The sequence below is a fragment of the Bombus pyrosoma genome, linkage group LG1 (assembly GCF_014825855.1).
Source record: "Bombus pyrosoma isolate SC7728 linkage group LG1, ASM1482585v1, whole genome shotgun sequence".
NCBI classification, from domain to species: Eukaryota; Metazoa; Arthropoda; class Insecta; order Hymenoptera; family Apidae; genus Bombus; species Bombus pyrosoma.
The window spans coordinates 260,206-286,500 of NC_057770.1; the positions used below are offsets into that span (position 1 = coordinate 260,206).

Below are 26,295 nucleotides of genomic sequence, written 5' to 3' on the forward strand. Positions count from 1 at the left end.
TTATCTTGGACGAGAGAGTAAAGGTATAGCGAGAACGGAGACGCTACGTTTCACAGTTATCCTCCTGTCTTCCTAAATCGTTACGTTCAAATTATATTATTCGTGTAACACGCGTAAAAGTCACTTTATGTAGAACACCGCGCGAGATCAACGATCTCCGATGGAAAACTTTAAGGTGCTTTCAACACCTGTACTTCGATCGCGATCATTTGCGCCGTATTCCGTCGGGAATCGATCGTGTGTCGATTAAAAGTGTCGCGCCAATAAATGTTCGATTAAATCAAATAAATCGAAACGCGCGAACGAGGTACAACGCTAACAGAGTGGCTGCCAATTACGAGAGAAAGACGACGCGGGCACGAGTGTGGTGGACACGCAACACGAGAGATGGGCGGATGCAAAGACGCGAAACGAGATTCGGTGGACGAGGTTCGATCTGTGTTCGCTGATAATTAACCATTGGGAGCGAATTCGCGACCGCGCATCCATTCCGGCTTGAATGATTAATCCCGCATTTGCGTTAGCCCGCACGCTGCGCGATGCGATGCAGTTTCGCGAACGATTCACGGCTATGGCCTATCAATCGTTTGCGAGTCGTCCAGGCCGCCCAGGTTTCTGACCTCTCGACACGAAAGAAAAGTTACGTTAATTCGCTTCCGCGGTGTCAACGCGCAAATTCTTTTCGCTGATTCTCGCAATATCCAAGCGAGATTTGCCTTACATCGGACAAAGTGACGGGAAACACTCGCGAAAAATGGCGTTTCTATGCAAAGATAGAGGCGGGGGCAACGAAGTGCGACGCGATGTAACGGGAACGTATCGACGCGAGGAATCTATTAGATCGTCCGAAAAGTTTCTTTCGTTTTAGAAGGAAATAATGGATGCGCGACATCTTCTGTTTTATATAATTTTATCGAGTTACGTACGATCGACTTTCTTCTATCGAAATAAAGATCACAACGTTCGACAGATCAGGCTTCATGTTTGTACAAAGATGCATCGTTGTAAAAGACGGGTCTGTAAAAGAAAGACGCTTTTCGGACAACCTAACACTTAGCCGCTCGAGCCGAGGCCTGATTCGGACTTCGGCCTGATTCAGACTTCGGCCTGATTCGACGTTTGGCGATATCGCGCAGCCTTGGCTACATTCTCGTCTCGGCTTTCGCTATGTCGCGTCGACCGAGTCACGGATCCCGCGCTTATCCTTGACTTATCGCCTAGATAAGGACGCCCCTCGTTCTCGTAGTGGCAAACCCCAGCAACCCATGTGTATATATATCAGGGAACTAGGTCGAGCCGAGTTTCCACCGCGCTCACGCTTCCAGAAAACTCGCCGTTCTCGCTTTTCTCCGATATCCACCGTTTCTTTATTTCGCTTTACTTCGCCCGCTAATTGAAGATCAGCCGTTTCTGTGGCGAGTTTGAAAACTTGCAACTCCGAGTCCGATACTATGCTTTGTATTAGAAATCCCACGGCTGGACTCGCGTATCGAGGTTATTTGTTGGCAACGTAACTTTTGCGGATGATCTGCGACAGCGAGCTAACGATGTTTCGCTCTCGCAGACAATCGAATACGCCTAGCTTTTGTTTCGCCGCTTCGCATCGTTCTTGTTAGCGTTCTTCCAGTGTTGCTCGAGGTTCTTCCCTTGGATACCGTTGACCTATTTACCGCTCCACGATTTTAAGTTATTTAGCTACCCCTCCCGGGTTGGATGTGCGAGCGAACTTCGACTACCTCGTTCGCCATTCATTCGACGTAGATCCAGAATGCGTTGCTTCGAATCGCGACACTAGAATCGGTATACGTATTCCTCGTATCTCGTTTCAAGGGGACTATTGAGAGTTGACCTCGTTTCGTAGTATCGCGTGCTTAGCATCTTACGAGGAGTTAGACGCCTTCCAAGATCGTCGAAATATCTCGCAGCGGCAAGGTTTCGCAGCTCCAAGACGCTATCGAATATCGAGTAAGGAAAGAAGCGTGAACAAAAAAAAGAAAAAAAAGAAAAAAGAAGAAGCGAAATTGTTTCTCTGGAAAATCGTGGAAGCGCGAGATCGATTTGATCGTTCTGGTTTTAGTGGAGACGCGGAAGAGGATTCGAGACGCTCCTCGATTCAGGGAGATTTCGTACGATCGAGTTCAGGATCGAAAGCCATTACCTAGGTGACAATGCAGATACATCGAGGGCCTCGCTAACGATCGTACCACGACCGATCGAGCCGAGCCGACGACCCGTTCCCCGGACTGATGATCTCGTTTCCTTGGCGGCGCGTCTCACCCCCGGCCCAGCCGACGAGCTCTAGCGAGCATAGGTACATTCCTAAAGTGTGCACCGACGCGATAAATGCCAGGGTCAAACCCGTGAGCCGAAGTTCCGCTATTTTACGGTACGCTACGTTTTTGGGTAGTCCCTAGCGGGCACCCGGCGCTCCCGTCAGCCTCCACATTTCTTTCGATGGCGTTCTGCATAAAACTTTACCGCGTCTGCCTCCATCTTCGCCAATCGTCGGAAATTGAGTTATTCGCGAGCGCGCCTTCGAACGCTGTCGTTTTTATTAGTGTTTTCCGTGCGAATACACCCCCTTTCCCATTTGCGCGCAGATGTCGTCGATGAACGAGTAGTACCCACGCAACGAATAACTGGAAACGCGTAATAACCGATTTCGCGCAAAACGTTCTTCGAGTTTCACGTTCGCGTACGTCGCCCGATGTCTCGTAACAAATTTCGATTCATTCGTTTCCTCTCGTGACGGTTATTCTCGAGCACCGCGTACGACTCAGCGTGCCAACTTATTCCCGCTCGTGACGAAAGAAAAAATCTTCGCTGAGTGTGAACGGAGCTCGATAAACGATATTTCGAAGCAACGAACGTTCGCCGGGTTTTTCGAAGAATCGACGAAGATAGACGCTCGCGTCCGAGTCGTAAGGCGCGTAGAGAGGCGAGCTGACTGCGAATCTCGTTCGACCGTCTCGAGAAGGGTTCAAAGCCAACGTTCGACGAGGAAGGCGGGATTCTAGAGCTGGATGAAGTCCAGTCGACTCGCAAACGAGACGCTCCGGTTGGCGTCCCTCGTTAGCGATGTAAACTCGATGGGCTACGAAAAGAGGGAAAATAAAAGACAAATACGACGCAAGAACGTTTCGGGGAACACCTTTTCCGACGACTTAACGACACTGTCACAGAATGGAACCGCGGGTCTTTTCAGCGGCGTTTGGCTCTGTCCTTCCTTTCCCTTTCAGCGGAATTACGCGCACGACAGCTTCGATACGCCGCTACCCTTCGCGTACTTACCCCGCGCTAGTGCATCGTCGATCATCCGAATCCGAAGCGACCAAAACTGTTCGTCCCGATGAAATTTCTCCTTTCGAGACGATCCGGTTAAGCCGCAGGATTTCGAGCTACTATTCGGGACCAGGAAAATAATTCTTTCGTTTACGGTCGAGGCGAGCGGATTGCTCGACCGGACAACTGACCTTAGAAAGGCGTGTCCGTAGGACGAGAGCTTTTCACGAGCTTGCCGCTCGCCCAGTTACTCGATGGTAGCACGATTGTTTTCGTTCGACAAAAGTCGTAACAAAAGTTGTTCTTTCCCGTGGGAACGGTTATCGCCGCGTCGGGCCGATTACCCCGGAGATACGCCGTCGTATTTGAATCTTCTTTGACTGACTCGTAGCTTTCTTCTTCTATTTCTTCTTCTTTGCTCCTCGTTCTGTCTTCTCAACTCTCGTTACCTCCCCATCCCGCTCCTTCTCCCTCGCGCGCTTTTTCTTTCGCTTCGTCAGGCATATCTTAGTCGAGGAAACACGTGTTGTGTCCCAAGAAATTGAAGTGTTAACGCGACACCTCAGTCGCGTTTCCCATACCGCGTCGAGATGCCAGAAAATGCTCGCACGACTGCTCGAGAACACTGCCTGTTCCGTGGCAAGGTAATTTTTCAGAAATCTCGACGGTCTCTCTCTCTCTCTCTCTCTCTCTCTCTTCACTTTTATCCGTTTTACTCTTCCGCTTAGGTTTCCTCTAAGAAAATTGAGATTCACGTGGAAACGCGTACACGCGGTAGACCACCCGCGGCTAATTTAATTAAAAGTTAAATTACGAGAGACGGCGTCGCGCGCGCGGACACTGCTAATAAAGTAACTTGGCCTTTGGATAGAGACATCCGCTTGCGTTTTCGTTCGACTATTCATACCGTGCGAACAGTTTATTTCGCGAAAACGCACCAACTTTCATCGTGTGCAACCCGGAGCGTAACGTAGCTGTTACATAATCGAAGGAAATGCATACACGCGTGCAAATCGATTATTTAGATGGACAAATAGTAAATGTAGACAAACAAATTTAGAACGTAAACAGGAACGAGAACGTGCCCCATTGATGGAATATCGGCCGTTTGCGCTGCATTACGGGACCTATTAATAATCGAGTGGAAGCCTTTCCGCTTCACCGCAGAGTTGCTGCAAGTTGCGGACTCTTTGTCCGCCATTAAGGACGACAGAAACGCTGACTTATCCGCGCGCCGTAGCGATAAAAAATCCCGCTTAACGATTCGAATGGAGAAGACCGATCCAAGACGAAGGCGATCTTCTCCGATTGGATAATTTCCCCCAAAGCTCTCGTTCTCGGCTGTAGACGCGGCAGTTATGTCCAAAACCGCTGATCGAATCGTATTTTTCGCACAGCTTTCGACGCAATAAAAGCAGCGGGAGAGACTCGAGTCGGTTGATGGGCTCGTTCATTAGTCATGGTTTAACCGCAGGTCGAAGACCGCAGTTCCACCTGTGTGCGTGCGCGGAAACACATAGCCGGAAGAAGGAGAGAAAGAGAGAGTGAGAGAGAGTGAGAGAGAGAGAAAGGTAGCTGCAGGGGGGCTGTTAAAAAATAATAGGCTAGGGTCGTTGCTGGCAGTACCGTCACCCTGGCACGTGCGAAACTTTAATGACTTTCGCTCGACATAACGCCACTCCGGCTCCCTCGCTCGTTTTCCTTATCCCTCCGTGTGTAAACCGGGGCCTCGCATGGGTCCACTCGTGTGGCACACCGTCACCGGAGATAATCCACTTCTCGGCGAGGAGAACGTTGGTACGCCGCAGACGATCGGATCGCCAGATACCGCTCGGCTCCTTTCTTTATTAATTCACCGCGCGTTCCTCTTATCTTCCGACCGTTATGCTCTCCGCTTCCTTGTATACGGCATCCGAATACGTCCACCGCTTATTGTTGGAGGAAAATACGTATGTACTTTGGAGGCTCGTCGTACATCGTTAAACCATTCGAATCCGTGGAAACGATCCCGCGCGATCTTACACGCTCGACGATAAAACGTCGTCGTCGTCGTCGTCGACCAGAACGCAGCTCGCGTTATGACGCGAACTTTCGAAATTGTTGGACGGGTCACGACGATTCAGAACGTTAAACGAAGAGAATCCGTACGAGGGAAAAGTTGCACCGGATAACTTCCAAATTGTTCGAACCAACGTCGCGTCGAATTTGGAAGTTCGACTACGAAGAGTCGATAGAGTCCACGAGAAGTTTTCTTTCCGTCACTTGGATACCTTTCGGTGTAAATGTCGAAAACTCTAGCCTAGTAAATTAATACATCGCGCATCGCGTTTGTCGCAGACTCGTTCGAGAACGGAAAATTTGCCAAAAGGTAGCGGAATGATCGACAAGGAATGGCTGGTGCGCGGACTCGCGCGTTTAATTGCCGTGATAGTGACGCGGCAACGATCCGCTTGAGAATTCTCGGTCTCGTTCGGCAGCGTGCATCTTTTACCCGATCCGCTATATTCACTGGATTCCCGTCTGGATGGGCCCTGCCGGTCTACTCAGGCCGAGCAGAGGGACGATGGAGAACGATCTCGCAAACTTCGATCGAACAAGTTTGACGGCAGAGTCGTAACTTTGGACGCGTTCAATATTTCCGAATACCCGGTGCCGGGGTTTCATGGCACGCCACGCCACGCCACGCCACGCCGCGCCATGCCACGCCACGCCACGCCACGCCACGCTATGCCGTGCCACCGCCTCGGCAAACTTATATACGTGATTTGTGGTCTCGCCTACCCTGGCCCCTGCTGGACCAGATAAATTCACTTCGGTCAATTTTTTAGCGGTTCCCGAACAATCGTACGTTGTACGCTTCGATGTAACGCACGGTCTGTTCGAGATATCGTAAAATATTGGCCTCCGTTCTCCCCGACTCTCTGCGAACCTAGTTTCCTCACCGAAACGGATATTTAATTTGCAATGATACACTGGCCGCGCGAGTACCTACGTGGCCTCTCGCTTACGAACTTGCCTCGAAATCGATACGTGGTGTTTCCTCCTCGTTAGGAGTCGATAGGAGATCGTTGGATCGGTATTTCGGGAACGACTTCCGGCCACCCGTTACTTGGCAACCAGATTGAAACGAACGAACTTACGGGCGGGTTTCGCGTGGCGCAATTAACGCCAGAGATTGAAACAGCGAAATGAAAATGGACAGGAAGAGGCGTGGACGTGTCGGTCCGGCCACCAGCTGACCCGCGAAACGCGCTTAAGTGCTTTGTGACGCGCTTAGAAGCTCGGCAATGCCAAAAAGTCGCTCATTGAAAAGCGCAATCACGAATGTCCCCGGCTGTGCAGGGATCGTGTGTGGCGGCTTAAAACGAGACGTTCTACCTCGGCTCTACGTGTAAGCCGATATCAACTCGTTGGCTTGCGTTTTGCGTCAGCTTCCGCGAATATCGTTGGTCCCGCTGTCAGGCGAAACTCGACGTTCACCGCAAACTCCTGTCTCGTCCTGTTGTGAAAGGACATGCCGACACGTGGAACGTACACATCGCATGGACGATGCGAGCGACAGAATGCGATGGTTGGCGCGGAGGGCAAACGCACCTCGAATTTTCCGTGATTAATAGATACGGGGAGAGTTGCCGGTCGATTTCGTTCGAGCTCTAATTTCCAGCTGGAAATTAGAACGAACGGTGAAACGGAATCTTTGCGTTTTCACGATGGTTGGCGCGCGAGATTGCAATCGACCGGCTAATTTTGGAAAGCGATAACCGAGCGAATCTAGAGCCGATGGGAGTTACAAGCTGCCCCGTTTAATTTCAAAGCCAATCAGCGAAAGAGACCGCGTTCCCCCTTCCCTTGTCCACCGATCTTTGCGTCCGTCTACGCGGCGCTCGCGTATATCCTTGTGCAATTTCGCCGCGTTTGATTTCGCGATCGAACGCTCTCGACGCGAACCACCGCGCCACAGCAACGAAAAACGAAAGCGGTGGAGAATGAACGAGCAAACGGCACCGCCGCGGTGACTCGATAATTATCGATTCAACCATGGGACACGCGTTCGACCCCCGAAGTAAAAAAGCAGTCAAAAGCAGATGCCGTAAATACCGATGTAACGTTTCCACGCGGAAAACGTTTAATAAGCGGACAGCCAGCTATTCGGCTATATCCCGGAGCGATCTCGTTCCGATTTTCTATCTAAAACCGTTTCCCTGTCTCTCTAACTACCCTCTCTCCGTTCAACCTTCCGATTCTCTCGGGCTTTCCCGTCGGACGAGGACGAATGTAACGCGGGCCAGCGTGACGTTAATTCGTTTCCAGTGCAAGACGTATGATCCTCCGATAATGGTGCGCTCCCATTTGCCGGTATTCCGCGGCTATCAGCGACCCAAATTGCATACGCGAGACACGCCGCTCGGAATCATCGATATTGACTGGTGTCGGAGGACCGCGTTAATTGCACTTCAGACGTTACCTGCCCGGTGAACGACGGATAATCGACGCGTTAATTTCGAACCGCGTTGCGTCCGTCACTCCGCCACGTTTTACGCTCGCCGGACCATCCTTTTTGCTCGATGGAAACTCTGGAAATTCTTCGCTGTACGAATAAATAAAAATCTCCGGCCGAAACGATTCCGGTTGCTGGAAACCGTTTGAAAGCGTAGCTCGCCGAGGATGCCGGGAGAATTGTTTCGCTCGAAACAGATATTGCGGCGGAATCGTGAAAAGTATGGAAGCGGCTGAACCCAGCTAGCAAATGGACTCTCGCTTTGCGAGCTGGTCCGAATTACGTTAATTACTTTGCCGAACGTCTTGCGGCAGGACGAAGTGAATAGCCGGCGCGGAGGGCGCGGTCCTTTCATAATGCCTCCCTTCACCGTACCCATCCGCTCATTGTTACTGTCGATGCTATTGCGTGCTTATCTGCCGACCTAAATTGCATCGACCGGATACGAAGGACCGGTCAGTGACATTGACTGACGTCGAAACGCGGAAACACGTCGATAATTATGCCCTCGGTGTCGGCAGGCACCGCCGCGGAATTAGGTTGCCACGCGGTTCGTTCGAAGCTGCGACTTTACGATTCGATCGTGTCGAACGTTATCTTCGTTATCGATGGCAACGGCGGTGCAACGAGGCGCCGCGGGCTGTCGCGAGAACGAAAAGGTTAATCGTTACGCTTCGGGGGTGGAGCGTGCACAAGCCTCGATGATTAAGACCTTTCACGATACGCGATAACGAGGCTCGCGAATTTCGACGAAAATTTCCGAGAAATTTGTCCGGTGGAACGAACTCCCATCGTTCTCGCAGAGGATCGCGAGGGAGGAGTTTGCCGACGGCCGGAGGAACCGATCGATCGTTGAAGGGGCGGCCAGGATGAAGGGAGGCTCGTTGTAACTAATAGATAGGTAATTAGCGGATAATGAAGTAGCTTCCTGTCGGGTGAAAAAATGATCGATCATCGGGATAGATCCGTTAACGATCGATCGAACCTTTGTTCTTTGGAATGGCGATCAAAAGGAACTTATTACGCTTATTAAGCCGACCTGGCGTTTGCTCGATACCGTGAACGGCTTAGCTTGCAAACGTCGTCGGTGCCTGCGTGTGCCGTTGGGCCGCGTCGCGCTCGTCAATGGCCGTCCGCCTTTCGCGACCATTCACCGCGAAAGCAACGACCACGAACGAGATCCGTCGACTCCTCTAATTACACCAATAAGATAATTCCTCCTTTCAAACGATAGAAGGAAAACCAACCGACGTTCCTCTACTTTTCTTTTCCAGGTGCCGAAGATGTGTTCAGGTTTACGGGGAACGAGACGCACACAGACTACTTTCGGCTGGTACTCCGGGACGGGAACTATCTTCTGGTCGGCGGAAGGTAAATAGAGGATTCATTTGGAGCGAGTGCTTTAATTAAAGGACCGCTTCTTCTTCTCGTTCTTTGCTACCGGTTCGAGAGCCTACCGCGATCGACGCTCGCGCACCTCTCGATCTTTACGTCTACGGACTAGTTTCACCGGGAAATCTCGTTTCCACGCTCTCCTCTCTCCTCCTTTCGAGTTTCGTCTTCCTCGGATTCTCTTCTTTCCGACGATAAATTCTCCGAGACCGGCCACGAAACGCTGTTCCACCCTGTTAATGAGATCGTCGAACTTTATTTAGAAACTTCTTCGCGCGCTTTATTTCACGAGCCTTCGAATGTGAAGCGGCAAGGAAGCGCGACTTCTTGCAGAGCTCGCCGGTTCTTTAAAAAACTTTCTCCCGCGGAATCCAGAGGGAACGTAATATGTAATTAAAACGCGATATACATCGGCTACTGGCCGCGAAATCTGGAGCACGAATCTCTCGCGGAACGCTTTGCTATTTGGGTCGAAGGATTCGTCCGGTCGGTGGTTCCGCGTTTCCTTCCACTCGCCAACCTTGTTCCACGAAATCGTTATGTACCGAGCCTACTTGACTCCGGTTTGCCGTCGAATCCGATTCCTATCGATTATCTTTCCTCTCGAAAACGAATCTTCGCTCGATTCCACTCCGTTCGTCCGAAAGAGACAGACAGACAGACAGAGAAAGAGAGAGAGAGAGAGAGAGAGAGAGAGAGAGAGAGGAAACGGAATGAAATCGGTTGCTGGTAGGTCGTGACGATAATTGGGTCCCCCTCCTGTGAACAGATGCGAATCGATCGTGTCATCGTTGATCGTTCGTCGTTGTCGCCGTCGTCAGTAGAATTACGTTAATTGCTGGATCGATTCGGCGAGTGTCATCGGGTTAGGTTTTTCTCTGGAAATCGATGGGCCCGGTTCTACTACCGGGATAGGTTAAATCGCGCGCAAATGCGAGCTGTCGCGAGACAACGGGGAAAATTTGCAGCTCGAGACCTCGCGGAATATTAATCTCGTGCCGACCGCCATAAATCTTGGTCCGTGTGTAATAAACGGATCGGGACGGCGCTCGAATCCCGTCGCGGTTCCCGTGGCTCTCGGCCTTTCGATCGACTTTTTTGTCGTCGACTCGGTGCGCGGTGGGACCGACTACATTTCCCGAGAAGCCGGAGAATCTGCGCGCGATAAGCGGACAAAGTAAAGGGACGCGAAAGCCTCTCGGTGGCACACGGTGATTAATGCGCGATCGGAAGTATCGCGTATCGAAAAAAGTTACGGATCGCGCGCGGGAAATAGGGAAATTCTCGGAGGAGGAGATACGTTCGGGAATATTCGAAGGAGCGGTTCGTTTCGACGAAAAGGGACCGTGTGTCGAGATTCGCGAGCTTCTCTTTTCCCATAAATTCCCCGTAAAATCCTTTACTTCGGCGAACTGGGTTTCGCGTCTGTATTATCGGTGGCTGTCTTTTAAAATTCCATTCATACGACGACGTTCGATGAACGCTTAAAGCGGAAAGCTCGATGCAGCAAGGAGAATTGGCTGCGCGATTACCGAACCCCGGAGTTCGATCGCGAGCCCGAGTTCTATTTGCCGAAGGAGCCGCCGCGAATAGAGAAGCTGATGCAGCTTGAAAGCGTATTCATTCGCGGCAACATCTCTTCTATTTCAGAAATCTCGTGCACAATCTGAGCCTGACTGATTTGACCGAGCAACAAAGGTTGACTTGGTACTCGACCGACAGTGACGTGAAGATGTGCCTGGTGAAGGGCACGCCCGAGGAGAATTGCCAGAACTACATTCGCATCCTCGTCAAGACGGACTCGAACACGTTGCTGGTGTGCGCGACCAACGCTTTCAAGCCGATGTGCCGCGACTACGGGGTACACCCCGGCAACTATACGATCCTGAAGGAGAAGGGAGGCCAGGCGATGTGCCCGTACGACCCTCGTCACAACAGCACCTTCGTCTACGTAGACGGAGAGCTTTACACCGGCACGGTGGCCGATTTCGCGGGCATGGATCCCATCATCTATAGGGAGCCGCTGCAGACCGAGCAGTACGACTCCAAGAGCCTAAACGGTGAGTAGATCCAGGACGCTCCTTTCGTTTTTCTTCTTAGCGATCGATCGGTCGACCCGGTCGTCGCTTCCGCTTACGTAAGTATGTCGTACGTCGGTTTCAAGCGACTGTGTACCGCGAACAGGCGGCTGTCGAATGAGAAAAACTAGATTAGCCAGATAAGACGAGCGACGCGTGCAAGCAAGCAGGAGAATGGTAATCGGCCGCGTCATCGATGAAATTAAAAAGCCGTTAGACGATGTTTCTTGGGATCTGCTTGATACGGAATGGACGAGGGCGTGGATGACGAATTGGAGGCAGGCCGGTCGACGTTAACGCGCGATTAAAGATTAAAGTACGAGAAACGCGGCCACGCTGCATATACGTGGTAAGCAGGTGGAGCGTTCTCGACGGTGGAAAAAGGTCGGTAGGGCAGTAGCGGGCAGGAAAGAATTTATCGCACGGTATACTAAAACGTTCCTCGCGGCTAGCGACGGGGAGAGAACTCTTTGCTCTCTCCGGAGAAAAAGTTTTTCCAAACGAGCGAGAGATTCCGGAAGAAAGTTGCTCGCTCGAACGAGTTAAGCGTTTCGGCCACGCTTCCTGGATAATAACGAAACGACCATCCGGAGAAAATTCATTGCCATTCGAAATGCCGGTTACACGAGCTATTTATGCAAACAGTGGTTTGTACCGTGCAGCGCTGTGTATAGAGGGTCAGCTAGAAGGCTAGTGCTTCGCGCGCCAATGCTCGCGATATTCCATTGCGGATCCGAAAGGGCCGCAACCTGCCAGCCACGGACTCGATATTTACCGGAGAAGTTTTCACAGTCGGACTTTGAAAATCGCGGTTCTGCGAGCTACGGGACGAAAAATTACGGGAAACGACGCGGTGCGCCAACTACCGGCTACCGGCTTTAATCCACACGATGTAATTCCGAGATTAACCGTGCGTGTACGTTGGATTCCGTAGGTCGCGCAGCGACGATATTATTCCGCCGCCCTTCCATATCTGTATAATGACAGAAGTCTCTGTTCGACCCGGACGAAACACGTCTCACGGTACCACGTCGTCGATGGGAAATTTTAATCCGGATAAAAGACTTGTCTGCTGGCCCCTGTCCGCCGGTTCAACGACTCTTCCTCGAGCTGTTTTTTTCGTGGATTGCTATTATTAACTGCTTTATCGGGCGTGTCTCGTACATTTCGCCGTCCAACTAGCATCTTTTTCCAGCGTCTCGCACCCACGCTCCCTCGCACCAACCAAAACATCTACGATGCTCGGCGAGGAAAAACGAAGGGCGAACGAGAATTACGGTTCCCCTGCGAATTTGCCGAAAGGTCGAATTTTTATTCGGAACGGTCACCGAGCGAGAAAGAATTATAGTTCGGGTACCGAGGGATGACGCGCGAGCTCATTGGCGAGGTGGAGAGGAAACGCGGGGCGGGAATTTTTTACGAGAACGACGCGACGTTTCGATTGCGAGAAAAGTCGGGAAGGAAAAGTAACTGCGGGTGGAACAAAGAGAACGGTAAACTGCGTGTGCGTCACCTTATTCCACGGTTTCGCTCGTTCGCTCGAGTATTTTAATTGAACGGTGTACGAACGCTAATCAAGTTTCTCCGGCCGCTGGATAATATTGATTTTCCCTTCGTTCGTTGAAAATTCAACTCTCTACCGACCTCTCTCCGTTTGCCTCGTTCGCTCGCGCTGACCTTTTCCTCTCGCTCGTCGCTCGAAATTCTCGTTGCCCGTTGCCAACGCAGAACCGAAAAGTTTTCGCGAAAAAAATGCAAAAAAAAAAAAAAAAAGAAAAAATAGAAAGCGCGCTCCATTGCGACGATGAATTTCTGTTTTTGCCGTGAAATAATTGCTACATCGTTACTACTTTCAGCCAAACGATCATCGAGAGAACATCCATAGCGACTAGCGCGCGTTGTCGAGTATCCATCCGTGATTTTCATCGAGCCGGCGTCGTTTCACGGGTATCTAACGTCGGACAGTTTTCTAATCGTAAAATGCATCGCAGCGGGAAAGGAAGAAGAGGCGAGGAGTGAATAGACGGACGACTCCTGATCTTCTCTGCTTTCCCGCTGCAGCTTCCGCTTTGTCTCGATGGTGACGCGGTAAAATGCATCGAGAAAGAAAGACAGCTGGACGACCAAGTGGTGTGGTAGATGAATCGGCGGCGGTGTAAAGCGGGACAGAGGGCACGACGGAAAATTTATGGGCTGGAGCGTGGCGGGTCGGTCGGATATACCTACGTGGCGCGCGAGATTAATATTACTTTATGAATCCTAAGAAGCTTATGAAAACCCTGTCAAGTTAATAAATCGATAAAGTTTTCCCACTTTATCGGACGCTCGTGTACGCGAGTCGATGCGACTCGTTCCAAGAGCAAGAGAGTGCGCGCGTACGTGTGTTTGCGGCGATAGAGAAGGGGAAGGAGAAAAATTGAGAGCGGAAGGAGAGATAGGAAGAGAGAGAGAGAGAGAGAGAGAGAGAAGCAGGGCGTCGTTCCAGCGCGACACCGCCGTTCGAATAATCGACGAAATAAAACGGTTCTAGCGTCTTCGCGGTTGGCTTATTGCCCTGCTCTCGCCGCGGTCTGGAAGACGTCGCGCCCCCGTCTTCTTCCTTCTCCTCCTCCTGCTCTTCCGTCAGGCTTTAGGAAAGTAAAATTGATTTTTACGATTTGCCCGTTCACGATCGTTGGAAATCTGGCCCCTCGTTCTCCCAGAACGGAGATCCCGAAGTGGATAATGATTTTTTAACGAGGATCTGATGTCGCCGCCCTAAAACAACGCCGGATTATTCTTCCGATCGGGGCTGCTCGACGAGCGGCTTTTAGTCGATTTTTCGAGGCCACCCATCGGCTTCGCTTACCCTGTTCATTTTTTATTCCACAGCGGATAGAGAGAGCGCTGTCTATATATTTTATCGTAGCTCGGTCCATTGTACCGATTCGGCCGGTTATCGCGTTCGTTTATTCATAAGAGAACTTTACGAGCGCCGTTTGCCGCCGGCACACATAACCATGGTAACAACGTTGTAATACGCGCGCGTTCTAATTGCAGCGCCAAACTTTGTCAGCTCCATGGCCCAGGGAGACTTCGTCTACTTCTTCTTCCGGGAGACCGCCGTGGAATATATCAATTGCGGCAAGGTAAGTGGGCTTGCCATTGCTTTGATCGCGGTCGATCGATTTCGCTGGTTCAGCGACGTTCCACAGGCGTCTGAGTCTCTGGAATGAAATTCCTCTGCGAGCTGTAATCGATGAAAATTTTCACGACGATCGTGTCTACGCCAGAATTTTTTCTCGAACGGCGCGGGAAATTTGTGACCGCGTGGCACGTCCTCCGCGCTCGAATTTATCGGCAAAAGCAGCGGCGTGGAGCTTCTCTCGCGACGCGATCGCCTACAATTCGGCGAGGACGTGGCTGCATCGATGCATCCGACCGGTCGAGCGTTATCGGTTCTCGATTTTATCGAGCGGTTTGACCGCTGAGACAAGAAACGCGACGACCATTTACACGTTTATTCTCTTCTCCTTTGCAGACCGTCTATTCTCGCGTGGCGAGAGTCTGTAAATACGATCGAGGTGGTCCGCATCGATATCGCAATAGGTGGACCTCGTTCCTAAAGTCCCGTCTCAATTGTTCCGTCACCGGAGACTTTCCTTTCTACTTCAACGAGATACGTAAGTACAAGCTTCTGGTACGGTTAACGCGATCGATCTTGGTCCATCGTGCTCACGGACGAACATTGCACGCGGCTTCGACCTCGAGATCGGTATCGAGGCACCCGAGATACCTCGTTCGATCGGACGTCAGCCGCGACGTCATTGACTTTAAACGGCGGCACTTAGACGCCGGAAAGGTGGAGAAATAAATTTTCAATAGGATTCGCCGGCACGCTCGTAAACCTGCGCGGATGCGACCGAGGTCGCGCGAACAAAGAACCATGGAATTACAGCGCGCGTTATTTTCAGAATCAACGACGGAACTGATATCGGGTCAGTACGGCAATAAGTCGGCGCAGCTGATTTACGGCACGTTCACTACCCCCGTGAACAGCATCAGCGGCTCGGCCGTCTGCGCCTTTTCCTTGCAAGACGTCACCGACACGTTCAAGGGTAACTTCAAGGAACAGAGCGCCATCAACTCGAACTGGCTGCCGGTTCAGAGTACCAAGGTACCGGACCCGAGGCCCGGCCAGTGCGTCAACGACTCCCGATCTCTGCCCGATCTGACCCTCAATTTTATCAACACGCACTCCCTCATGGACGAGCTGGTGCCGAGCTTCTTCGGTCAGCCTATCGTCATACGCACCAGTTTCCAGTAAGTCGGACGTCCACGGTCGACACATACAAGTCGACGAAAGAATATGGTCGCGCTAACGGATCTCTCTTCCATTCGCGCAGTTACAGATTCACGCAGATCGCCGTGGATCCTCAGGTGAAGACTCCAGGCGGTAAGACGTACGACGTGTTGTTCATCGGTACGGACAATGGAAAGGTGATCAAGGCGGTGAACGCCGAGTCGGCGGACACACACCTGAAGGTCAGCCCCGTGGTGATCGAGGAGATCCAGGCGTTCCCGTCAACGGTGCCGGTGCGCGGCATCAAAGTGGTGAGAGCCTCGCAGGCCGGCGACGGCCTCGAGGACGGCAGGCTGGTCGTGATCGCCGATAGCCAAGTTCAGGCGCTCAGGCTACACCGCTGCTACAGCGATAGGATCTTGTCGTGCGGCGAGTGCGTGGCCCTGCAGGATCCGTATTGCGCCTGGGACAAGGTCGAGGGCAAATGCCGGGCGCTGGTCGGGCCCGCGGCCACCGATGCGAGCAGATTTCTGCAGAGCGTGGCGACCGGATTGCACGCCTCGTGTCCACCGAGCAAAACTTCGAACAAAGACGCGAGCAGCGTCGGCGCCATCTCCGCCAACCAGAACAAATTCCCGCAGGACTCGATGATACCGAACAAGGAGGGTCAAGGCGGGGAGATCATCAATATCATGCAGGACGAGGAACAGGATAATTCGGGTAGGATCCGTTTCCAGAGGACGAGGCGAGTTCAGCGTCCGGATCCGTCCGATTTTCTCACGATCGTATCGCCGCAGGTCCGGAGGTATCGGCGGCAGACTCCCCACCGCCGCAGTATTCCGTGGAGACCCTGGTGATGGCCGTGGTAGCCGGCGCGTTGGCAGCTCTGTTGGTCGGCTTCGTGGCGGGCTACCTGTGCGGCAGGAAATGTAGAAAAGACGAGGACGATAATCTGCCGTATCCGGACACGGAGTACGAGTACTTCGAGCAGCGTCAAAACGTAAACAGGTAAGCGACGAATGTCCAGCGGCGATCAGTAAACGGAGAATACGGCGATTGGACGTGCGAAAGGTGCATTTCTCTTCTTTAATATCGCAGCAGGCTAGCACCGGAGCCGAAACTACTGCCCCAGGAGGAAGTGACCTACGCGGAACCGGTGCTGGTTCCGCAGCCTCCGAAGCTTCATTCGCCGAAAGGGACGATGCGAAAGCCGCCGCCAACCCCGACGGAAACGCTGTTCCAGTTCCCAGACGGGTATGGTTTCCGCGGGCCGAGGGACAACTTCGGGACCCTACGATCCCACCAGGGTGACGCGTATCGACGCAACGATGGGTTCGCGACCACCCGCAGCGTGAAGAAGGTTTATCTCTGAGAAACGAGCGAGGAGGGAGGTGGCCGTCACCGGAGCTTAGGACGGCCAGCGCGCAATCGGCACAACGCGACCACGGCGGCCAGGAGTAGTCGCGCTGTGACGTCTGGGGGACAGTCGAATCGCGAACTCGCGGGCCCGAGGGCGCTTGAATCGCCTTCGCCGCCCTCGAGCGTCTCGTCTAGTTCCCCGTCTCCTCCCTCCTCGTCACCCTCGCCGACCCTCGTACCGATCGCCATGAGCGGTGGTTCGCCACCACCGCCGACGCCGCCCTGCAGCTACATCTATCGATCATAGTCGTCGTCGTCGTCGGCGTCGGCCTCCTCGCCGCCGCCGTCGTACTCTGCTTCTTGTTACGCGACGCCAGCAGCAGGGACACCGTTCTACAGTCCCGCTGCGCGTTCCGATCCTGTATAGTAGCGTGTGAGCGCTCACTTTCCCTGTTTTCGTTTCCTTTCGTTGCGCGTTCCTTGCGTTTTCGCTTGATCCTCGGTTGCCTTTCAGTCCGTCGGAATCGCCGATACGGGCATCGGTCGAGTCTACCTACCAGGATTATTGCCGAGTATCACGTCGTCGTCCGACGACGATTCTTCTCTAGGGAAAGGACTGCTCCAGCAAGAGGGGGGTAAAGCCCGGCCGTGTCGATCGAGCTCGGTAATCAGGCTCGATCGTGCTAGATGGTGCGTTGAGTCGTTCGCAATGGAACGTCGCGATCTCCGCCGTTTTATCGATCGATTCCCGAAAACCCACGCGTAGTATTATGGCAAAGGTTACTTCTCGTGAAGTCAATTAAAAGAGACTATCGTCGGACTCGACTTGCGATTTTTCTAATGTTGTAATATTTAACGCGAGTGTTTGACAGTGCCATAATTGTTCGCGTAATACTACCGCGTGCCTCGAAACTAAGGGATGCTCGCGCGAGACGCGCCACGCTCGTTTCGTCTCTGTCCCCTTCGATGGAGGGACGAACGATCGGAATCTCTCGATTCGATGGTGGACAGGAAGCAGAGGGAGGGAATGAAACGAAGAAAATGGAATATATGACGTTGGACTTTAGTCGTCACGGCATCGTGCCATAAACGTTCGATCGTTTGCCGTAAAATCGCGGAGATCGCCACGTAGCCTTTACGATGCGTCGGTTAATCAGCAGACTCTCTTTAAGTGACTGATAGTTTGGCGAAACGGGGTTATCGCCGAGAGATTACCACGGCGGATTTCTAATTTTATCGTACGTTTCGGAAACGCGCGTTTCACCACCTGCACATATACGTAATACAGAGAGCAAATGGGAATAGAGAAAGAGCTAGAGAAGAACGAGTATGCGTGAGAGGTGTTTAAATGTTAACAGAGAGAAAAGAGTTAAAGAGGGAAGGTAGAGGGAGAGAGAGAGAGAGAGAGCTGGCCATGGAGAGAGGAAACGAAAGAGACATAGAACTTGTATGTAAATAATACACGTATATAAAAAGAGAAGAAACAAATAACATATACGAAGAGGTTTAAGAGTTCTATGAGCTGCAGATGCGGAAAGGGAGAAACGAGAATCAGTCCATCTAGAACCTGGGCCCGATGATACACGTAGACATCTATCTTAAAGTGCTTCTTATTTCAGTGTGTTTAGAAGTAACGCGTATGTGATATATATTATATGACGAGGTGTTTTCTAGAGGTGTTGAGAGAAAGGAGGAGAGAAAGCGAAAGAGCGAGAGCGATGGAGTAGGCGCGATGGACGCGGCGATGAACTCGACGATCCTTTGTTCACAAGAATTCACCGCTGGCTGCGCTTTCACCAACGATCTGTCGAGCGTTTTCGTGAAAAATTTGTAAAATTTTCCATCGAGTTTTGTCCGACGCTTCTACCTTCGTTATATTCGTCCCTCTTTCTTCCTTTGCGTTTCCGTCTCGTCCCCGATCGTCGGGTATAACACCGATTCTGTGAACAATCGAGCGAGAGTGTCACGCCGCCTTCGTTCATTTTATTCGTTGTTTTCTTTGTTCTTGTTCGACACGCACACTATCACACCAAGTACACAGGACAACGGACTAGCGCGTTTGTTACGGCGTTTATTCTTATCGCCGATCCGTATCGGTCAGCAGTCCGATCGATCGGCTGGTCTTTTTCGATTGAGAAACGAAGGCTCGCCCGACACACGCCCCCTAAAACGGTAAGACTGATAAGACTCCTTGGCCGGGCGGGCCCCTCCATCCGTTTATCGTTGTTAGAGTACCGTTAGATCGGCATCGACCAACACGGTTTCCTTTGTCGACAGTACAAATTTTCATCGCGTTTCGTACACGATATACGTTGGTCTTGTTTCACGAGCAGGCAACGCGGGCGCCCCGCCACTTCTTTCCCTGTGCTTGAAAACAAAAAAAAAAAAAAATCAACGCGAAGGCCTGTGCGGTTTATCCACGTTCCCGGCAAGATACTGTCGTTTGCATGCGTCCGAGAACCTTGCTAGAAGGAGGAGGATACAGGGCGCTGAGCATCCTGCGCGTGAAACGACAGGACAGGCTGACAAGAAAAAGGGGACTCGATTTACACACAAATACATTACATACACGCGCGCGCGCACACACGCACACACACACACGACACGCAGTACACGCGTATACATAAATACACAATCAGACGCGCGCGCATGTCGTCGCAGAGCGCGGACAGCCGCGCGTTTCAAAGCTGCCATGTATTATCGACCCGACACTTCTCGTCGTTGCAAAATATCTAATTGTACCTCCGGTGTAGGTAGCGTATTTTTAACGGCTTGTTTTCACTTGGGTCGGTCGGAGGGGAGCGGACGTTTTCTAAGTTTGATACGATATTAAACGAGTTCGCGCTTTATCCGTTTAAGGTTCTACTAAATCTCTCCTAGTGTGATCCTTTTCGCGAATGGAAGACTCAGGCACGATACCAAAGATTATTACTTATAACTAAGCACACCGTTGCTCTTTGCGATGGTGATTGAACGTTAGAGGCGCACAAAATAACAAAAAGAAAAGATAAGAGAAGAAGTAACGTTCTAGGGATTGCTGACCCCTCGCACAAAATCGGACGCTCCCGAAGTTAACGTTTGAAAGCAACGCGCTCGAATAACCTCGAACCGAACGGACGGTTCTTTTTTCTTTTTTTTTTTTTTTCTTTTACCCTTCTTTCGTCTCTCCTTTCGACGCGCGCGCTAACGTTCGCTCACTGATTTTTCTACCAACCGTTAGCGAATCGCAACGATTCCTTCCTCCGTTGACTTCGTTGCCGCACGTTATGTGTTCATTGCGAGACTACGAAACCCAATCGGTAGCATCGTTTTACAAACGCTGCGTCGCTCGAATCACCGTATTTCGATTCGATTTCTCAATTGAAAGAATGGGGGGAGGGGTGAAAGAAGGGTTCGACGAGTTTTTCAACGACGGCGTTGACGATCCAGCAATCGGGGGACACACCGAGATCACGATTCGAAGAAGGCGAAGGGAGAAAACGATCGAATCGCGCACGACGTTGGAATCAAGTAATGCATGAAAGGATGCGAGAGGAGAGAAAGCGTCGCGATCGTTGCACGTTCGGAGATATTTTTCGTGACGGGGATACCGAGTTAGCAGCGTGATGAAACAATAAGAGGAAAATGGCAGGGATAATTGAAGGAGGGGGAGAGAAAGAGAGATTGAAATCAGAATTTTATGATAATCTTAACGATATTATAATCGAACGTTGATACTTGTAATAAGAGTTAAAGGGACAAAAATAGGGAGGGAGACGTTAACAGAGATTCGTGTTAAACGTGTTCAAAGGAACTCGCGCGTTCGTGTTGTTTAAGCCAATAAGGAACGGATTCCATCCAAGATAAAAAAAAAAAGAAAAAGAAAAAAACAAAGAAAAAGGAAGATTGATCGGCGATGTCGCTTGTTGCGTGAACGACGTTTCTGTTTCTTTCTTCAGCCATGTTAATCGAGTTTTCTTCGTTCGGAAACGTGAAAAAGCGGATACGCGAGCGATAGAGAAATAGAGGTTCGGTGAAAATTTGCGTTGCCAACGCGTGGCGGCAGGCGGGACGCGATAATTTCATGCATTATTGTATTTCAATCGCTTAACGAATTCCAGCATTTCCATATTTTCTATTCCTGTTTCTTTCTCTTTTTCCTTTTTTCAGTTCTTTTTACTCTTCTTCTTTGTGTACGCATACGTTTATATTTAATGGGAAAGCGAAAAACGGAATGGGAATAAGGAGAAAAGAAAGAAGAAAGATAAGGTGGGACGGTGGATGGAGATAACGAGAGAATGCGCGTGTGCTTGATCGTGAAAAGTTTAGCCAGTTATTACGATTATAAACTGAGAAAATAATTAGGTAGACATACGGGGTCTTCTCGTTAAAGAAGAAGCGCTCCGGTTAGATGATCGCAGCATGTATGAAACAAGAGTTTGACGATGAAAGCTTAGACATAAGTAGAGGATTAGCGAACGGTATTTATATATATATATAATATATATGTATATATATATATAAATCTATATAAATATAAATAAAAAATATATATATAGAACGCTTGAAACGTATATTAATATTATAACTTTTTATAAATATATTTTTCCGTCGAAGTCTAGCCTAGTTGGATACATACACGGTTATTAACGACTATTAATTTATCCGATCTGATTACTATATCGAGGATCTAGCGTTAATTCGAACATTTTAGACGTCATAGTTTTACATGATAGACGAAGTTGTACGAATTGTAAGTGGCTCGAAGGGAGATTGAAGGATGGCAGGTGGAGCCGGAGAATGAAATGAAAAAATACATTAGTACCTAACGTTATGAAATTTAACTACTAGCGTTGAGCCACTCGTGGAAGGGTCGCTCAGCCGCTTCTCGATCATCCATCGATGGACGTTACCACGCGAAGCTTCGTCGACGTTCGCGCTCGACGTTGACCTTTCCTCCCCGAGTAACCGTTGCACGTCGGCGAACGTCGATGAAATTGTTCGCTCGCCTAGGAAAATCGATCGGCGTGAGTGACCGCGAAGCGACCAGTCGCCCTTTCTCGTGCTTTGTAATTAAGAGACAAAAGAGTGCGAAAGATAGAGACAGACGTCGGAGAGTTAAAGTTAGCGAGTGAGAGCGACTAAAAGAGTGCGAGCGAAAGTGTGTCTTGAGAACCAGAAGGAACGGCGAGTACGTTCATAATACACGTATACATAGGCTTGCATATACACGGATCATTCGTTTCGTTTCTATTCTTCGGTTCCCTTTTTGATTTTCCCAAAGAAAGAGAGCGAACGAAAGAGAGATGGAGCGTGTGCGTGAGAAGGGCGCAAGGAGAGCGTGAGAAAAGGGTGAGAGAGTGTGAGAACGAGAGCCCGGCACCAAGAATGCCCGGAATCCCCCCTCCCCCCTCCCCCAAGCCCAATGACAAAAAAGAAATTGTAACGCGGCACGGGCTCTCGTTTTACGCGTACTGGTACACAAGCGAGCGCTAATTACCACATGTAACGCTAATTAATAATTACCGATAACTACCAAGTAATAATCATACTGTTAACTAAAGTAACGAACGCGATCGCGATACTAGAGGATTTCTAAAGGGCGAACAAGATGAACACTATAGTATTTATCAACGATAAAGTAACGAGAACGTAACACGTATTTTGCTTCTTCCTAATACAGTGCCGTTTACGCTATTTTTTACTGTAACTGATAGAGAAATTCGGCCAAGGATGTGGCGCGCAACATTTCGGGGGTGAGCGTGCGGCCACTCTTTCAACAAATATTCGCGAGATCGTGCGATTCGTCAAGAGCAAGAGAGAGAGAGAGAGAGAGAGAGAGAGAGAGAGAGAGAGAGAGAGAGAAAGAGCGAGAGCGAAATCAGAGTGAAAGGGAACGAGTCGAGTTTCTATTTAGTCGGCTGTCGTAAAAACGTGACGGTCGTGAAACCGTGACTCTGGATCGTTTTAACGGCGCGTGCGAACGCCTGACACACGGACGACTCTCGTCGTCTGGGGGGGGGGGGGGGGGGGGCGAATACGGAACCGATTAGTCGACGCGACAAACCCTTTGTACGCCACCGCGATTCCTCGGGGCGTTTGTAAAGATCGCCGATTCGTACAATCTTCGACCTTGTCCAAGTATCGTCGTTCCGATCAATTGTTGGCGCATATTCCCCGTTGATCGCCCTGGCAGTCGCGCATTCCGCATCTCGACAAGTTTCTGCCGTGTAAAACGCGTATGGGTGCATCCACTGTCAATTACAACGGAATCAACGGCATAATTTTCAGTCGTTCTATATCGCATGCTTTCAAACTCCACTCGTCTGTGACCTCTTCTTCCCGACTTTTTCATCACGCAGAAACGGGCTACAAACCGCGTCTACAGCGGCAGAAACTCGCGGACGTAGATGAGTCCTCCTGTGCATTGGAAAAGCGTTTCGCTGTCACGGGCTGTCCCAGTTGTACGAGTCGCGCGCGCAAATTTTATAGGCCCAGAGTCACGAACGTGGGATAAAGAAATAAAATGGTAGGGCAGGGGGCCTTTGACTTAATTAACGCGCGTGATCGCGTGTCTCGCGGTAATTTATTAGTAAGAATGCCGTTCGAAACCGATGGACGAGAGGGTGAAAGAGGATGAGAATGCGTGAGCGAGAGAGTTGTACGTGTACGTGTGCGAAGAAGCATGAGAAGAGAACGAGAATAGTGAAAATTTTTTGGCGCCACGTTTCGATGGCGCGAGAAATTCCATTTGTTCACGCGGCTACCCGCCATGGATTCCGCCGTGGAGCCGTTCGCGGGCAGCCGTACCGATTTTAAAAGAGTACAGTACTGGAGGAATGAATAATAATTAATAATAATATTAATAATACTAATAATAACGATATTGCATTAATACCGAAGGTATATTATTGCCGATAATTATATTGTAACGATACGAGAATGATATTATATATAATACTCTTTATAAAGGCAGGCAGGAGATGATTATGTAAACGCGGTGAAGTACTGAGGATTATAGAGAGTGAACCGTGAACGAGAAAGAGAGAGGATAAATGCACGCGCGAGATCGAGAGAATGAGACGGACGAATGGGAGGGAGAAACTGGCAGGGAGATTGCGACGAGACGAGAGAAAGGGAGAGAGAGAGAGAGAGAGAGAGAGAGAGGAAGGAAAATGAAAGAACGATAAGTAGTCTTTTTCGCAGTAGGCTGATGGTAGAGACACGGCACGTCTAATATTAACAAACAAAAAAAAATATAATTAAAAAAGTAAAGTAAAAAATATCATAACGCGAAAAAAGATACAGTAGTAATTTACTATCGGCTGACACGTAGTGTGAATGCTGACATAGGAGAAGCATGCTGGCAACGAGTGCTTTTGTGGATTCCGAGAGATGGATGTTTGAGAAGAAAACAAGGTCGGCTCGCTTTCGTCGTCTTTCTTCCGTCAAAACGATAAGCGCGTCGGCAACGAGATGCATCCGATAGTTACGACGTACAATCGCCACATTGTCGATTCGCCGATTCGCCGATGTGATTAAGAAAAAGAGAGATACGCGTTGGTATCGATGGCATCGTCGACGACACGACGAAATCGTTACCCTTAGCCTCGTTACGCCTGGCGACAATGAACGCGATCGATACCGGCGAAGATCTCGGAACGTCGCTCGTTTTCCTGGAAACGAGAGATCCGGCGACAGTGGCGCAAGAAGCATAAACGAAGACGCGATGGAAAGAGGATTCGCTACCATTACCGTATTGCGTCTGTTATGCCTGACATAGTTCGCTATTAAGAAAAAGAGAAGGCAAGGTATTCGTGGTTGAAGGAGCTTAGGGAAAACGTAGAGCGGGCGAGCTTTCGAACGGAAGAGAGCGCGCCGAAGGGAAAAGAAAGGCGAAGAACGGGAATAAGGAGGATGCGAAGGCGAGCCAAAGAGGAAGACCGAGCGGCAGGATTGCGAAGAAACGAAAGAGTATGAGGAATATTGCGAAAGAGCAAGTGAGAGAATGAGAGAATGCTAGAATAAGAGGGTGGCGAGCTAGGGGGAGAAAATGAAGAGGAGCGATTGTAGATTCGGAAAGTCACTTAGCCAGCAGACTGCTGTTCATAGTGCCCTGTTATAGTGGGTTCCCTAGGCAGAGCGGCAGAGACGCGATTAAAAAGCGAAAACAAGAGAGGCGGACAAGAGGAGAGAGGCAGGAGAGAATCAAGTTGTTGGTGAAGAGCGCGTGGATGAGGTCGAGGAACGAAATGTCGGGAATCGGATGAATTGCGCGTGGCCCCGACCAGCGAATACGCGGACGCCAGATTCTTTTTCTTTTTTTTTTTTTCTTTTTTTAATATTATTTTCTTAACAATCGCGTGGGAATTTCGATCGAAGAGAAACGCGATCGTGACAACGACTATGTAGATTAATCGTGACAAACTCGCCGATGTCGCGACCGATATTCCTTGCTCGTGCCGTGGATCGATCCGACCTTTTTGCCCATCGAATCTCTGACGTCAGATATTTTCTCCCTTTTGCAGTCGCGTTTCGAAAAGATTGTTCGCGGAATCGCCGTGCCGCTCGATGCTCGAAAACAATGCGCAACCTCGTTTACGAGCGATATCGTGCCAAGAGGTGCGATATTATCGATTACCATTACCGCAACCGACTTCGGCATACTGTACGACCGTTATCACCGCTCTCGCGTTCAAAGAGACCGAAGCTCGTCGTTTTGGATCGTTGTATTCGATGATCGATCGGTGGCACGGAATCCGCGCGTCCGTATACTATTCGCGTATCGATCACGAACGAGGAAGGTATTGGAATCGTCGACGAAGCATTCTACGAGTCTCTCGAGGCTAATGATGTTTTGAAGATTGGAATCGTAGCTTGGTAATAACGAGGTACTCCGCTCTCTGCCCACGGGACCCTGATCTATTTTTCAGAATACGCTATTGTGATTATTACTATATGATAACATTTAAAAAAAAAAAAACACTAAAATCACAAAAAACACCTTGTACTATTGTTTATTATACGATTCTGACGACGATTATTTATAATGTTAATAATCTATATTAACGATAATTACCGCATTATACCATTATTATATTTAGTACTATTTAGAGAGTGAGGCTGCTACTATATTAATGAATTAAGTACTAAGTAACGGATTAAGTAATTCATTAGACTTTATATATAAATATATAAATATTACTAAACATACTCTTCGCGTCAAACTGCGTTTATCGGTTTTCTCTTCGTATACACGTTGATTTCCTATACATATATGAAATATATATATAAATATATAAATATAAATATACATAAAGTATCGAATAATCACAGTACGACTGCCTCTGACTCGATTTTCTTTTCCGGGCGCTTATTCAGTCGGCGTTACGAACGTTCTTTCGTTTCACCCATTTACATTCGAC

The 26,295-nt window shown here is 49.9% G+C and overlaps 1 protein-coding gene across 2 annotated transcripts in view; it reads left to right on the plus strand.

The window, feature by feature from the left end:
- LOC122566551 (semaphorin-1A) overlaps window positions 1–26,208 on the plus strand; it is a 121,829-nt gene extending 95,621 nt beyond the window's left edge. The window contains exons 2-9 of one of the 2 annotated variants that reach the window (XM_043723985.1): window positions 9,055–9,151; window positions 10,823–11,232; window positions 14,290–14,378; window positions 14,771–14,912; window positions 15,204–15,552; window positions 15,636–16,252; window positions 16,330–16,540; window positions 16,634–26,208. In XM_043723985.1, the coding sequence (XP_043579920.1) occupies window positions 9,055–9,151; window positions 10,823–11,232; window positions 14,290–14,378; window positions 14,771–14,912; window positions 15,204–15,552; window positions 15,636–16,252; window positions 16,330–16,540; window positions 16,634–16,904 (2,186 nt within the window). In that variant the 3' untranslated portion in view covers window positions 16,905–26,208. Of the gene's footprint in view, window positions 1–9,054; window positions 9,152–10,822; window positions 11,233–14,289; window positions 14,379–14,770; window positions 14,913–15,203; window positions 15,553–15,635; window positions 16,253–16,329; window positions 16,541–16,630 lie in introns of both variants that reach the window. The other variant, XM_043723976.1, reaches the window with a different exon arrangement.
- Window positions 26,209–26,295: the final 87 nt, after the last annotated feature.